We start from the raw sequence: 15395 nt of genomic DNA, 5'->3' as shown, positions 1-15395 counted from the left end.
GACGTTAATAAAATACAGTAAATGGGAAATTTGATAAATACTATAAAAAATTCTTGGTAACTTCCGGCCACAACCATATCTGATCTAACCACAACCTGCTCTAACAGCTTCAGGGAAACACTCGTAATTTAACATTTTTTTTGTTTTTTTGGAAGGGAAAAGATTTGCTTCACATTAGGATGGATATCTGGCAAATGAAATACTTTTTTTTCAATCATTGCATATTTTTAATGTGCTTTTATCCATGGAACAAAGGACTTTAACATCACATTTCTGACACTATTCATTTAGGAATTAATAAAAATTATTATTAAATTAATATAAAATATTACTAGATACATATTTTGTGTTTAGTTTGTTATTTAATCATCATACTTAAACTTAAATTTATTGATTGAGAACTTAAACAAACTCAATAAATAAACAAATAAATAAACAAATGAATACATAAATATTAGTAATATTTGTGTGTCTTTAACATTTAACGTAACGTAAAATTTAACGTTAAATCATAGTAAATTAAATAAAAATACAACTATAATTACATTTGTTGTTACACAGTATTATTGGTTTCATATAAGTTAAAATAGGTAAAAATAAAATAAAGACTAATAAAATTAATTAATTTATAATAAAATAATTTCAATAAAATAAATTCAAATAAATTTAAATAAAGAAAATAAAATAAAGAAAATAAATTCAAATAAAATAATTCTAATAAAATTTTATTAATTTTAAAAAATGTATAAAAATAAAATAAAATAAAATAAAATAAAATAAAATAAAATAAAATAAAATAAAATTAAATTAAATTAAATTAAATTAAATTAAATTTCAGGTTGAGGGGCACAGATGAAAAATATACCATGGTAATGGTATGCACATGGTAACTGCATATCTCATGAAATCATTACCATGGTACTACAGTTCATCAGCAGTGCTTTTTGAAGGAGAGAAGGGACCAACACGTCACATTTCTAAGTGTTTAATACCAACCTTCTTCCACACTTTGTTAAAACGGCCGCTCTCCAACGGCTTGTGAAGAGAAAACAGAAAGGCCACATTGACATGTATGATCAGACAGAAGCAGACGATGGAACTGAGATCGTGGGCTGTTTTTACCTTCTCCAAACCGTCCTCTTTCAGGCTGATGATGTCCAGGTCGAAGTCTTTCCTCAGGCCGTCTGTTTTGTTGATGATGATCTGACCGGTCAGACCGTTCCACTGAGCCTGAGCACACAAAACACAATTACACATTAAATTAATGGAGTGTTACGTTTTTTTCCATTAATAGATCAAACTCACAGTGCTCATCTGTTTTTTCAGTGTTAGTTTGGATGCCAGATGCAGCATTGGGATCATCGCCAAACAAAACAAAACAAAAGTGAAGTGCATTCGAGTAAAGTTTAGGAGAAGAGTGAAGCAAAGTTAAGATAAAGGTAAAGTTAAGGTGAAGAAAAGGCAGAGCAAAGAATAGTAAAGGTGAAATAAAGGCGAAGATAATTTAAATGGAACGAAAAGTAAAGTAGAAGTGAAGTAAATGTAAAATAAAAGTGACAAACTGAATTAAAGTGCAGGTAAAGTAAAATTAAAGGTGAACAAAATGTAAAGAAAAAGTCAGGCAAAGGTAAAGTGTTTTAAAGGTAAAGTAAAATTAAATGTAAAAAAAAGCAAATGCAACGTAATAAAATATAATAAAGGAGATGTACACTCACAGGCCACTTTATTAGGTACACCTGTCCAATTGCGTCAACGCAAATTTCTAATCAGTTAATCACATGGCAGCAACTCAATGCATTTAGTCATGTAGACGTGGTCAAGACAATCTGCTGCAGTTCAAACTGAGCATCAGAATGGGGGAGATTTAAGTGTCTTTGAACGTGGCATGGTTGTTGGTTCCAGATGGGCTGGTCTGAGTATTTCAGAAACTGCTGATCTACTAGGATTTTCACGCACAACCATCTCTAGGGTTTACAAAGAATAGTCAGACAAAGAGAAAATACCCAGTGAGCGACAGTTCTGTGCGGGCAAATGCCTTGTTGATGATAGAGGTCAGATGAGAATGGCTAGACTGGTCCCAGCTGATAGAAAGGCAACAGTAAATCAAAAAACACTTGTTACAATCGAGGTCTGCATAATCAAATCACTTTTATTGTCACATCATGAGCAGCACTTGTGCTATGATGAGTGAAAAGCTTAAAAGAGCATCTCTGAACGCACAACATGTCCAAACTTGAGCCAGATGGGCTACAGTAGCAGAAGACCACACCAGGTGCCACTCCTGTCAGGTAAGAACAAGAAACTGAGGCTACAATTCACTCAGGCTCACCAAGATTGTACAAAAGAAGATTGGAAAAACGTTGCCTGGTCTGATGAGTCTCAATTTCTGCTGCAACATCCGGATGGTAGGGTCAGAATTTGGCATCAACAGCATGAAAGCATGGATCCATCCTGCCTTGTATTAACGGTTGCGGCTGGTGTAATGGTGTGGGGGATATTTTCTTGGCACACGTTGGGCCCATTAGTACCAATTGAGTAAAGCGTACCCCTCTTCTGATGGCTAATGGGTGGCTGATACTTACATGGCCTCACCCAAAAGGCCAGAACAAGAGCTCGATTTTGCTGGTAAATGGAGTCTATAATTAACCTCACACAATAAATGAATGAATTCTGTCTGAACAAAAGCCAAAATCAGTAATGGTCCTGTCCAACACATGATTCAGATGAACTTTCACCCAGATCATGAGCGTTTATGAGACCCAGTGGATTCAACAGATGCCCAATAAAGCCTTGTGAGCAAAGCCGCTGGATTATTTCTTTAATTTGCTCCTCGTAAGAATTAAAACGGGGTTGGTAGCGTTCATAATCTTCACATACAGTAGTGGAAATCTTCAAGATCTTCACACTGAGGTCACGTGACCTTGGTTCGGATTTGTTCCAGTTAATATTCTTTAGTATAAATCTCACTTGATCCATCAGTTTTATCACGTCCGGCTCAAGATCACATGTACTGTACAGCGAGCTCTAGTTACCGATTACCGATTAAACGCACCAGCCCTGGAATCAACACATCATTATTTCAGAGATGTGCTCACTAACAATGCAAAGTGTCAAAAAGCTTTCGCATCTGTTGTGGTGAGCTGCAATTATTACAATCCTTTTTTTGGTGATCTAAAATAAAAATTCAAACTAAGGCTCTCTCCACACTAACACTGTTATTTTCAAAATGCACATTTCGAAACCTATGTCCATTCATTCACATGTAAATGCAGTATTAGGTGACTGAAACCAAAACTCCAGCCAGGGCGAAGATATTCTGAAAGTCCGGTTACAGGTCACAGAATTTTTGTCTCATAGAGTCAGCTTGCAGACTGTTTCCATTCATTCATTTTCCTCCAGCTTAGTCCCTTATTTATCAAGGGTCGCCACATAAGAATGAACCTGAGGCGTTCCCAGGCCAGCCGAGAGAGATAGGCCCCGTTTACACCAATGCATTTTAGTTTGAAAACGCATAAGTTTTGCAACGGTTATGCCCTACGTCCACACTATGCCAGAGTTTTCGAGACCCGAAAATGGAGTGCATTGAAACGCTCTGGGCTCTATTTTGACGGTCGATGCGCAGAGCGCAAAACGCAGGGCGCAAAACGCAGGGCGCAAACGCTTTCAGGGCGTGTCAGAACGCGTTTTTGTTGATTTAAGGACGGGAAAACCTGCTTTGCGCCATGGCGCATGGTCTAAAAGGGTTGAGTTTATTTTCTTAATGAGTTATAGGTGTGTTTTGAGAATAAACCAATTAGAGTCTCATCTCCCATTACCTTTAAGAGCCAGCTGCGTCGCGCCAAGAGCGCATTCGCTATTTACAGGACGTAAAGTAAGTCTAAGTGGAAAAAATGAGCATTTCACTAGCAAACAGTTAACAGTTTTTTTTAACAGAAAACAGTTAAACAGAGCATCTACTGCGTGAGAATGAGAGATAATGGATCTACTTTCACTTTCGCTCTTGGATAGGAAACCTTTATGCAAAGACATCAATTAGTCTATAAATAAATAATTTTGTTTGTTAAGCGCAAATATTCGTTTCAAAACTATTTCTAAATTCAGTTCTAATTTCCAGCAAACGAATAAATGAACAATAATAATGAAGTGTGCTCAAAAACCTGAGTTATATTCTAAAACACATGCTGTGCCCTATATGGTCTAAAACCTGACGGGTGGACAAATCTAAGCTTGTTTTTAATAAAACAATATAAATATGGATATAATAAATAATACTGCTAATAATAATAACATTATACAAAAGCAAATTGTCATGAATGAACTGAAAAAGCCTCCCGAGATGAAGAAGACATAAAAGCAGTGATTTTTCAAATTTATGTAGGCTAGAAAATAATGTTTTGTAATATTTTAATCCTTTATATTTATATCCTATATCTATTCTTATTATATTCTATATATATATATATATATATATATATATATATATATATATATATATATATATATATATATATATATATATATATATATATATCCTTGATATTAAAATTTTTTCATATGTAAAGATATTTGCCTATTCCTCTTGTGTGTATTAAGCAGTGTGTAAGCGAGGCGCAACTCTGCGCTGGAGTTTAGACCGGGTTAGTTTTTATCTAATGAAAAATCTATTATAGTTTCTCAAAATAGCGACGCGCCAGTGGTCCGCCTCAGAACGCCTTCCTTTTTAGACCAGAACGCCTATGGGCGCACAAATGAGCGCTAATGCATTTGCTATTTAAACAGCGTAGCGCAACACCTCAAAACGACTCTTGCGCCAAGCTGAAACTACCAAAAGACTATTGCGCCGTGCCTTGCGCCACATTCGCATCTCTGATTGTTGATTTTTTCTTCAATATTAAGTAGCCTACACACACACAGTTCAGTCTCGCGTCCTCTCCGTGTAAGTTCAGACTTCGCAAATTTGATATGGAAAACAAACTCTCGAGTGTCATTTATAAAGTTATTCACCTCACCCTAGCTATGCTGTTTCATTGTCTTAACCATAAACTGAAAACATGATTTAAGGAACTGCTTTTTTCATTTTGATATTAGCAACTTAACAGACATCAAAAATGTTGAGGCGCCGTGTAGCTGCATAGTATGAGCGTCATCTTCATGCATATTTATAACAAAACTGAGCCTATAACATTACTGACTCCTTTTGTTTCATTGAAAATACGAAACATACCCTCTCTTTCACTGAATACCAGTTTTAATAATCAATAATGGCCATTTTAAAAGTATATTTACGTATATTAACGTATATTAAAGTATAACGTTCATACAATAAAGAAAAAAAAGGCAAGCAATCAGTCAATTGTGCAGAATCGGTGTCCGCGGTAACATTAATTAAGATATTAACCTAACTTATACTTGCGCTCAGCCAAAACACATTACCTGAGAACAAGTAATAGATTCAAAAGAAAAACGTCAGGGACTAATATGTTGTTAGATATAGACAACAAGATGAATTATATATCACGTTTAACAAATATAGTGAGATTAGATCCAGCGGGAGATGCTTGATGAACAGTCCGACGTGCACAGCTCTCATATGGGTATGTGCTCAAAGCACGCTGGAGCGCATGCCAGAGTGTGTGTTTGTTTGTGTGTGTGGTCACGTGATGTGCGTTTTCTCCGTTTTAATCTAAACAGAGAGCTGTTCAGAAACGCTGGGTAAACTAAAATGCACTAGTGTAAACGGGGCCAAAGTCCCTCCAGCGTGTTCTGGGTCTTCCCCGAGGCCTCCTACCGATGGAACTTGCCTGGAATACCTCCCTAGGTAGAGGTTCAGGAGGCATCCAAAACAGATGCTCGAGCTACCTCAGCTGACTTCTCTCAATGTGGAAGTACAGCGGCTCTACTCTAAGCTCTTCCCGGGTGTCAGAGCTCCTCATTCTATCTATAAGCAGGGCCGGTGCGTCCATAGAGGCGACCTAGGCGGCCGCCTATGGCAGTAGTATACAGAGGGCGGCGTCCGCGACACCTCCCTAACCACCCGCGTCCTCAGATACATTCGCGCATAGACGACAGAATAGAGAGGGCGGCATCAGCGACACCTACTTCAGCATCCGCGTGTCCTCAGTTATATCCGCGCATAGGGTGGCAGAATAGAGAGCGTAGTGTCTGCGACACCTCTCTCCCTCCCTCGGCACCCGCATGACCTCAGTTATATCCGCGCATAGTGCGCTGGAAAAGAAGTCCACGACACCTCACTTCATTTTCATAACCGGTCACTTTTGTTTTCACATTGGGGTTGAGGGCGGTGTGATTGTCCTCTGCCTAGAGCGGCAGTTCAGCTTGGTCCGGCGCTGTCTATAAGGGTGCGCCCTGCTACCCTATGAAGAAAACTCATTTCGACCGCTTGTATCTGAGATCTTGTCCTTTCGGTTGTGATTCAAAGCTCATGACTTTAAGCGAGAGTAGGAAGATAGATTGACCGGTAAATCGAGAGCTTTGCCTTTTAGCTCAGCTCCTTCTGTACCACAATGGACCAGTACATTGACCAAATTACTGCTGCACCACTCCACCTGTCAATCTCATGCCCCATCCTTTCCTCTTGAACAAAACCCCGAGATACTTGAACTCCACCACCTGGGTTAAGGACTTTCCTCCAACGTTTTTTTTTAAACAAATGTGGGAAAAACTACATGTACATGTGGAAATGGCCTAAAATTGTTTCTCCTATTGTGTGCTATGCTAAACAGAACTATTAAGTAACTGATGTAATCCTTTTTCTTTTTACAAATGTCTCAATAAAGTGATCAGAGATCAAATAAAAACAATGAAACCTGTTCAGCGATTCTCCACTGAGGGGCTGTTCTGAGTGAATGGCACTATTTTATTACACAGATCGCCTCCAGAGGTGAATCGCTGAACTTTGAACTCATTTCTGAGATTTATGTAATCATGTGACCATAAAAATTTGACACATGCTCCAAACCACTAATTCAAAACAGAAGATTCGCAAAAGTTTCTGAGCTTCATTAAGCAGTGTTTCGAACGCAGCCATCACTAGTTCATACTGTACGGAAAACAAGCAGAGCCACAGGAGCTCAGCATCAGTAATGCAGCAAGAGCCATTAAGATATGATCCAACACAGATTCATCCTCCAGACTGCAAGACCAAAATGCTGAATCAACAACAACAGCTCCAGAACAGAAGAGCCCTGACAAGAACACTCGGAAGATGTCACAAGCAGAAAGAAAGAGAGACAGACACACACACACACAGATTGTCTGTACATAAATCATGTGCAACTGATTTGAAGAGCTTCCAGAGGAGTGAGAAATGATGCATTTTGTCTAAACAGACTGAATTCTCCATCAGCGAGTGTTTGATGGTTTAAAAGATTACATCATAATTCTGTCATCATTTATTCATGTCAATCAATAAGCACCAGATGAGAAAATTAAAGATTTTTATTTTATTTTATGCTAAATGACCTGTTTAAGTTGTTGTGAAAGAAGTTGTATTTGATTGAAGGGAATATATCTTCTCAAAATCTTCTCAAATGAGAACAAATATGTGCTGGGGCTTGACTTTGTTTTCCGGGAATTGACTGCATGGTTGGATGACTGTGATTTTCTATAGCGTGCATTAGTGCCTGTCCACTTTTTTAACACGGCTGTTTTCTAAGCTCCCATTTTTTTCCCAATATGGATGTTACAAAAGTCTAAAAATTGTAAGAAGTATATATTATTTTTGTTTACTTCTGTAAATTATGATTTTTCCTCCATATTTTAAAGTAAAATGTCATTTAAATATTTTTTTTGGCATAGAATAACTTAAAAGGTGTCATGTTTTCAGACATTTATATTTATTTTATGACAGAAACATTTAATAACCATAAAATATAATTAAATAAATATTATAATTAACAATTAGTAATATAATTATATAATAAATATTTATTCATTAATTTTCTTTTCGGCTTAGTCCCTTTATTAATCACAGCTGCAACCCATCACTGGGAAACACATACACACTCATTTACACACATATACACTACGAACAATTTAGCCTACCCAATTCACCTGTACCATGTCTTTGGACTGTGGGGGAAATCGGAGCACCCAGAGGAAACCCATGCAAACGCAGGGAGAACATGCAAACTCCACACAGAAAAGCCAACTAGCCCAGCCGAGGCTCAAACTAGCCACCTTCTTGCTTTGAGGCGACAGCACTACTTACTGCGCCACTGCGTGACCAAATTAATAAATATAATAAAAATAAATGAATGTCTTGTAAAATGGTGTTCAAACTCACATTGGGAGCATTTAACACTGAATAAAGTACATAATCTGTACCTGAGGTGATCTTAGCAACCCAGCTTATTCTGAAAACGTAGTCCCGTGGACGTTTCTGGAGTCTGCGCAACACATTCCGGGAGGTACGTATTTTTGCAGTTTTTGTTTTTCGCGAATCCACGAGAGGCCGCTGTGTGCGCTTTTTCATATCTCAAATGTCTCTCGCATCTGCGTTGTTCTCGCATAAACCCACCAGAGGCCGCTGTCGAACGACTGTCTGTCTGACTGACTGAACGATTGACTGGGCGACCGGCCAATCGACTGACCCATCCTTCTCCTTGCCTAAACCCAACAAGTTTAACCGATTGACCCACCCACCTGCTTACTTCCCTAAACCCAACCAACAATTTACAAAAGCCGTCCAGAAAAAGAAAAGCCCTCGTCTGATTTTTACCACGTTTTTTCGGATTTCACCACATTCTCACCCTGTTATTTACTTGTTCACTTTATTTTTTTGGATTCTGTTTTTGTCCTGATTTCTGAAACCGCTCTTCCCCGGACTCGAATCAGGTCATCGTCGTCGCCGTGGTCAGCTCCTCTCTGCGTCTCAAGTCCGCCGACGTACACAACGCGCTAACTGGACAAACTGGTTGCGGCGGGAAAAGCCTCCACAACGTAGTCACACATTAAGCATGAAAAGGAACAATGTCATACCGTCCCATAGCGTTCACTTAAAAAATAAAATGCAGCCATACATACCTCCAGCTACATAATTCACAGTCTCCAGAAAAGTCCACGGGACTATGTTTTCAGGATGAGCCTGGGTTGGATCATTGTCTTAGTAATATATACTGGTGTTCTATTGTGGCGTCGCTGAAATAGAAACCATTTCTAAAATAAAAACTTAGCATCGCCATCACAAATGGTTAGGACAAAAACTCCTTTTAACATGGAAAAGGGATGTATCTGGGACACGGTGTAATGCAAAGGTGTCCTAGAGAGCCGGTGGCCTGCATATTTAGAATTTTAACCCTAATCAAACACAACTGAACCAGCTAATCAAGCTCTTTGTAGGTATACTAGAAACTTACAGGCAGGTGTGTTGAAGGAAGTTGGAGCTAAACTGTTACAAAGTTGGGCATCCCTGGTGTAATGTTGTACTCCCAGAAGGGTACTGAAATTAATATTTGGTTGAATAACCCTAACATTTCTCAACAGCAGCATATAAGAGTAATTGTCATCATGTTGACTGTATAAGCAGGTTTTATTCACCTCTTTAAACATGCTGATGAATCGCGAGCCGAATCGCCAGGGTTTGTGTCTGTGACACTGCAGTGAGCTGACGGTGATCTGAGACGCTCGTTGAGACGCAGCCGCCACCATATACACTGCGTCATACATCAGAGCTGCTTCAGTCTGAAACACACACACACACACACACACAGATTTACAATACATGAAACACACTAGGTGATTCTGTTAAACCAAATCAATGACTCAATCTCATTTGCTTTTAGGCTATATTTATATTCAAATTCATATTTAAATGAGTTACACAACATCTTGTAGGGCTATTTAGTTGGATACATTTTTTCAAATATCAACACTTATTGAACTGAACTGAATCAACATTGAACCAACTAGCTATTAGGGCTGCTTTTTGGGTTAAATTGAGTTTGTTTCATGACTTTCATGTTGATTCTATGTTTCTGGTTCAGATCTAGGCTCAAAATAAACACTTAATTTTGAGAAATGTTATCAATCTTCCAGCACTGAACAGGGCTACAGAGCTGCTTTAAGTTTATTGCATATTTGTTTTGAAATGGATGACATTTGCGATATCAACACTTATTGATCTGAACTGAATCAACATAAAACCGTAGGTATGATTCTCTATAGGGCTGTGCAATATGAAAATATATATTGCATGGGCAAAATAAGAAGCCTATCATTTCATATTATGCTTTATCATTTATCATTCTTAATTCTCTGAATATGCAATGACTCACTTGTTTCTGATTCAATTCTAGCCTCAAAAAACACTTCATTACCAGAAAAGTAATTAATCTGACTGCACTGACATCATAAAAACATAAACATGAGCAGAACTGAATGTATATTGTTTCAGAGCGACTTTGCTGCATCTTTGTTTTAAAAATCGATGAAATGATCAACATCAATATTTATTGATCTGAACTGAATCAACATTGAAGCAACTAGCTAATACTGTTGTGTTCCGTAGAGATGCTTTTTGAGTTAAATTGAGTGTGCTTGATGACAAATGAACTGTGAAAATGATTCTCTATAGGTCTGTGCAATATGACAAAATATATTGCATGGGCAAAATAAAAAGCCAATCATTTCATATTATGCTTTATTGTTTATTATTTTTCTTGATTCTCTGAATATGCAATGACTCACTTGTTTCTGATTCAATTGTAGGTTTAAAAAACACTTCATTATCGGAAAAGTAATTAATCTGACTGCACTGAGAGCATGAAAAGAATAAACATGAACAGAACTGAACATATAATGTCTCATAAAGTGACTTTGCTGCATCTTTGTTTTAAAAATCGATGAAATGATCAACATCAATAATTATTGATCTGAACTGAATCATTGAACTGACTAATGGCACTGTTGTGTTCTGTAAAGCAGTGTTTGATAACTAACGAACTCTGCTTATAATTTTCAATAGTGCTGTGCAGTTTGATCATAAATATATTTATCATATAGACAAAGTCTATTGTTTTAATATTACGCTCGACTGTTCATGTTGTAGTGTCACATAATACATGGTTTATGGTTTGACTTTTTTTTAGAAAATTTACATATGCACAAGATTACACGCCATTATAGGGATGCAGAAAGAAACTCGAATAATAGTAATGTGTGAAAGTTGCGATATTGAAAGTGGTTCAATTAGCTACATTTTTGTTTTATTATTTTTATATTGTCATGACCTGCAATCATATTTTTAAAGTGTTTTTGTTTTAATTTATTAATATTTGTTTAATCGAATACATACGAATGGGTACATTTCTAATGTATAATTAAAAAATACATACACTCACCGGCCACTTTATTAGGTACACCTGTTTTTGCAAATTTTAAATCAGCCAATCACATGGCAGCAACTCAATGCATTTAGGCATGTGGGCATGGCCAAGACGGTTTTCTGTAGTTCAAACTGAGCATCAGTATGGGGAAAAAGTGATATAAGAGACTAATAACAGTAAACTGAGGCTACAATTCGCATTGGCTCACCAATAGAAGATTGGAAAAGCATTGCCTGGTCTGATGAGTCTCGATTTCTGCTGCGACATTCGGATGGTAGGGTCAACACCATGAAAGCCTGCCTTGTATCAACAATTCAGGCTGGTAGTAGTGGTGTAATGGTGTAAGGGATATTTTCTTGGCATGCTTTGGGCCCATTAGTACCAATTGAGCATTGTGTCAACGCCACAGCCGACCTGAGTATTGTTGCTGACCATGTCCATCCCTTTATGACCACAGTGGATAACACGCCATTTCATGAAGCACGAATCATCTCAGACTGGTTTCTTGAACATGACAATGAGTTCACTGTAATCAAATGGTCTCCACAGTCACCAGATCTCAATCCAATGAAGCACCTTTGGGATGTGGTGGAATAAGAGATTTGCATCATGGATGTGCAAATGACAAATCTGCTGCAACTGTGGGATGCCATCATATCAATATAGACCGAAATCTCTGAGGAATATTTCCAGTACCTTGCTGAATCTAAGGATTAAGGCAGTTCTGAAGGCAAAAGGGGGTCCAATCTGGTAATAGTACGGTGTACCTAATAAAGTGGCCGGTGAGTGTACAGTCCCTTACATGTGGTAAATCTATGTAAACTATTAACTAATTGAATTTACAGAAATTGTGCTACAGTATATCGTGATCAGGATATGAGATGACTTCTATCCTGAAATTAGATGTTTTGTCATATCGCCCAGCCCTAATTCTCTTTATGTAATGTGATAGTGTATATATTTATAGGATAAACAGACTGTCATCATTCCATCCTGCAGGCCGGTCTCAGGTTTGGGTGGAGCCTGCAGTCTCTCCATGGACCATTTCTCCACCACTGACGCCACCTGAGGATTGTCGATGTTGAGCAGACGGAAACCAGTCATGTTCACACCACTGTATCGAAACGGCTCCAGGTCCAGCGAATACAGATCCTGTCACATAAGATACATTTTCATGCAACAATTTAGACCGCCATGACGCCATTCGATTTTAAGTCCCCCACTGGGATATAAAAACTTGTGGACAAACACACAAAGACAGAATATAGGAAACTTACCAGAGTGGTAAAGAAGAAGTGGTAGTATTCGGTCATCATGCCCATTGACAACAGCTATAGCACAAACACAGACACAAGAGCATGAAAATATGGAAGCATATGAGTAGCATAATTCAATTCAAAATGTAATATGCAAAATGGCAATGCAATATGTTAAATGGCAATGTATTTCTGTATTTGAATTTGCATTTCCAAGACATATGAGCAATGTTTGGTGCAGAATGAAAATGTAAGTTAAATTACAATGTTTGCATTTCTCATTTCAAACACTGTTTTAATATGTCAATTGTATCCACATTTTAAAGCTTTATAAGTAGCAAAATTAAATTGAAAATGCTATACACAAACTGAATTTGATGTGAATAAAGTACAAGCAGAAACTGTAGCAAAATGATCATTTAAATGTTATTTGTCCTAAATGCATTTACACTGGCGTCTAGGAAACGCAGGATTACATTTTCAGCATGACAGCATGGGATGTGTGTAGCAAAATTAATTTTGAAATGTAATACGCAAAACGATAATGTATTATGTAAATGGCAGTGTATTTCTGTATTTCAGTTAGCATTTTCCAAGACATATGTGCAATATTTGCTGCAAAATGAAAGTGAAAATGAAAAAAAACATATTCCATTTTCATTTAATACATCGTGATGAATGAAAGCCGATTTGAAATTGAAAATGCATTCTGGCCTGGCCACGCCCACAGACGGCCACCAATGCTGCAAGGCGGGTTTTAGGTTATGTCGTCACAGCTGCAGTGAGGACTATTTGGGACATTTGGCAGCATAAACATGGCGAAGTCTGTTCCTCAGCGGCTTCGTAAAGCTGCACGAGCCCTCGAGCGTGAACTGGGAAATACTATAGAAAACCAATCACCTCCTAGCTCAGTAAAGTTGGTCTTAGGTTTGATATTCGCGCACGCAGTCCAAGACACATTGCTCATATGTCTTGGAAAATGCAAATTTAAATACAGAAATACATTGCCATTTAACATATTGCATTGCCATTTTGCATATTACATTTTGAATTGAATTATGCTACTCATATGCTTCCATATGAAAATGCTGCATTGCATCACTCTTATTATAAACAAATATCAAATATTACAAATAATTATCCCCTTTTCAGCCAATTTTATTATCCTTTTTCTTACCCCCCCCCCCCCCCCCCCCCATTCCTTTTTAACATGTTTTTCATCATATTTATTTTGTGTTCTGTTTTGAATCATTTTTATTTGTTGTACTTTATGAGCAAATGCAGTGTTATGGATGTGACGTTTGCAGTAACATCTTAAAATTCCCTTAGAAAGTATATGTTAACTTTATATTGAAACATATGTTGATAGTTTCAAAAACAACTAACCACAGAGTCATGGGATCAGAAAAATATCAATATGTAAACATATTTTAAATTAGGGAAAACAACACGTGTGAGTATAAAAGTATGCCAGTTTACAGTATACAACATACTTTGTAGAAATACTGCGAATTAAACTGCACAACCCAAAAGAAATGAAGCTAATCAAAAGGATAAGAGTTGGATCACTGTAGAACAAAAACGATTGATTTTAATTTAGTTTACATTTTTGCATTCCAGAGAAAAAAGCTTCATTATGGATATGACGCCTCTCCGTTTTAGATGTGACAGATGTGAAATCAGCGCTTGTGTGACTTTAGTAAATCAAATATAATTGTTTGAGAGCATTGACAGAGACATTATTGAGTATTTTTTACAGTACTGTAAAAAATTTTGATGGCAAGGTTGACATTTGCATGGAACTGCTCTTATGTTTCTATTATTCTTGTTTATGTAAAGCTCTTTGAATTACTATGGTGTACAAAATGTGCTATATAAATAAACTTACTTTGACTTGCTTTTATATTAGTAGCCTTAACTGTTTCTTGCATCAAATAATAAGTACAGTGTATACAGGGCCGGATTAAGAACACTTGGGCTATAGCAAATCCAAGGGTCCCCCTTTTCCCTTTTCATTTTTTTTTTTTTACCTCACAAAAGTGTATATATATTTATATATATTTATTTATACAACAGTTCTGTCTGGTTTAAATCTGATTGTCTGATAGCCGTGCAATATTCTGCAATATCAGAACTCCTACAGCCTCTTTACCCTTTGTGTATTACTCCGCCCACCTACAGCCAGCAAAAAGCGAACACTCCAGATCTAAAGTTTAAAAGATGCACGCTCAACTGTTTAACTGTTGGCTTATGATTTGAATCCGGAAGAAAGTAACACAGGAAGCCATTTAAGGTGACTTGGGGCCTACTCGTACTATTCTATTTGTAACGTGCCCAGGCCCGTTTCCCGGATCGTTTGAGAAGTGTGAGTACGCTGAATCAGGCTCAGGCACAGTTCACTTGGCCGGCCCTGGCGCGGTTCACTTGGCCTTTGTAGTGTGAGTGCAAAACACGCCAAAGCCTAAAACTGAAAGCGAGACGTGACTTTAAAGGGACTGTTTCAAATGGATTTATTAATCATTCTTACTGTTAAGTGAACGCAAACTGCCGTAGTTTATTAAATACGCAAACCTCTCACTGCATGACAGCTGCGCGCCTTCAGCAAACCTCAGAATTCCTGCAGCACGAGGACTTTATGACTGTTTATGAGCGTCAAAAGTGTCTGATCTGCACGGCGAAATATCTGACTGCATGTCACCGCATCCCTAAGGACTAAAAGCGACATAACTGGAGAAAACTCCACTGTGCTGAGTGAGAGCGCTTACTGAACAGCGCAGCATCGATCAGGTTAGCG

The 15395-nt window shown here is 37.6% G+C and overlaps 1 protein-coding gene across 7 annotated transcripts in view; it reads right to left on the bottom strand.

Moving 5' to 3' along the window:
- grik1b (glutamate receptor, ionotropic, kainate 1b) overlaps positions 1–15395 on the bottom strand; it is an 87372-nt gene that overhangs the window by 21484 nt on the left and 50493 nt on the right. For 4 of the 7 annotated variants that reach the window (XM_087284622.1, XM_087284621.1, XM_087284626.1 and 1 more), the window contains 5 exons: positions 12623–12676; positions 12324–12497; positions 9559–9702; positions 1123–1230; positions 997–1035 (listed from right to left, as the gene is read on the bottom strand). In XM_087284622.1, the coding sequence (XP_087140748.1) occupies positions 997–1035; positions 1123–1230; positions 9559–9702; positions 12324–12497; positions 12623–12676 (519 nt within the window). The remainder of the gene's footprint in view (positions 1–996; positions 1036–1122; positions 1231–9558; positions 9703–12323; positions 12498–12622; positions 12677–15395) is intronic. The other 3 variants (XM_087284624.1, XM_087284623.1, XM_087284627.1) reach the window with 1 other exon arrangement.

This window comes from Danio rerio, chromosome 15 (assembly GCF_052040795.2).
Source record: "Danio rerio strain M-AB ecotype USA chromosome 15, GRCz13ab, whole genome shotgun sequence".
In the NCBI taxonomy this organism is placed as follows: domain Eukaryota; kingdom Metazoa; phylum Chordata; class Actinopteri; order Cypriniformes; family Danionidae; genus Danio; species Danio rerio.
Note: the sequence above shows the minus strand (reverse complement) of the source record. Positions and strands in the feature narration are given on the sequence as shown.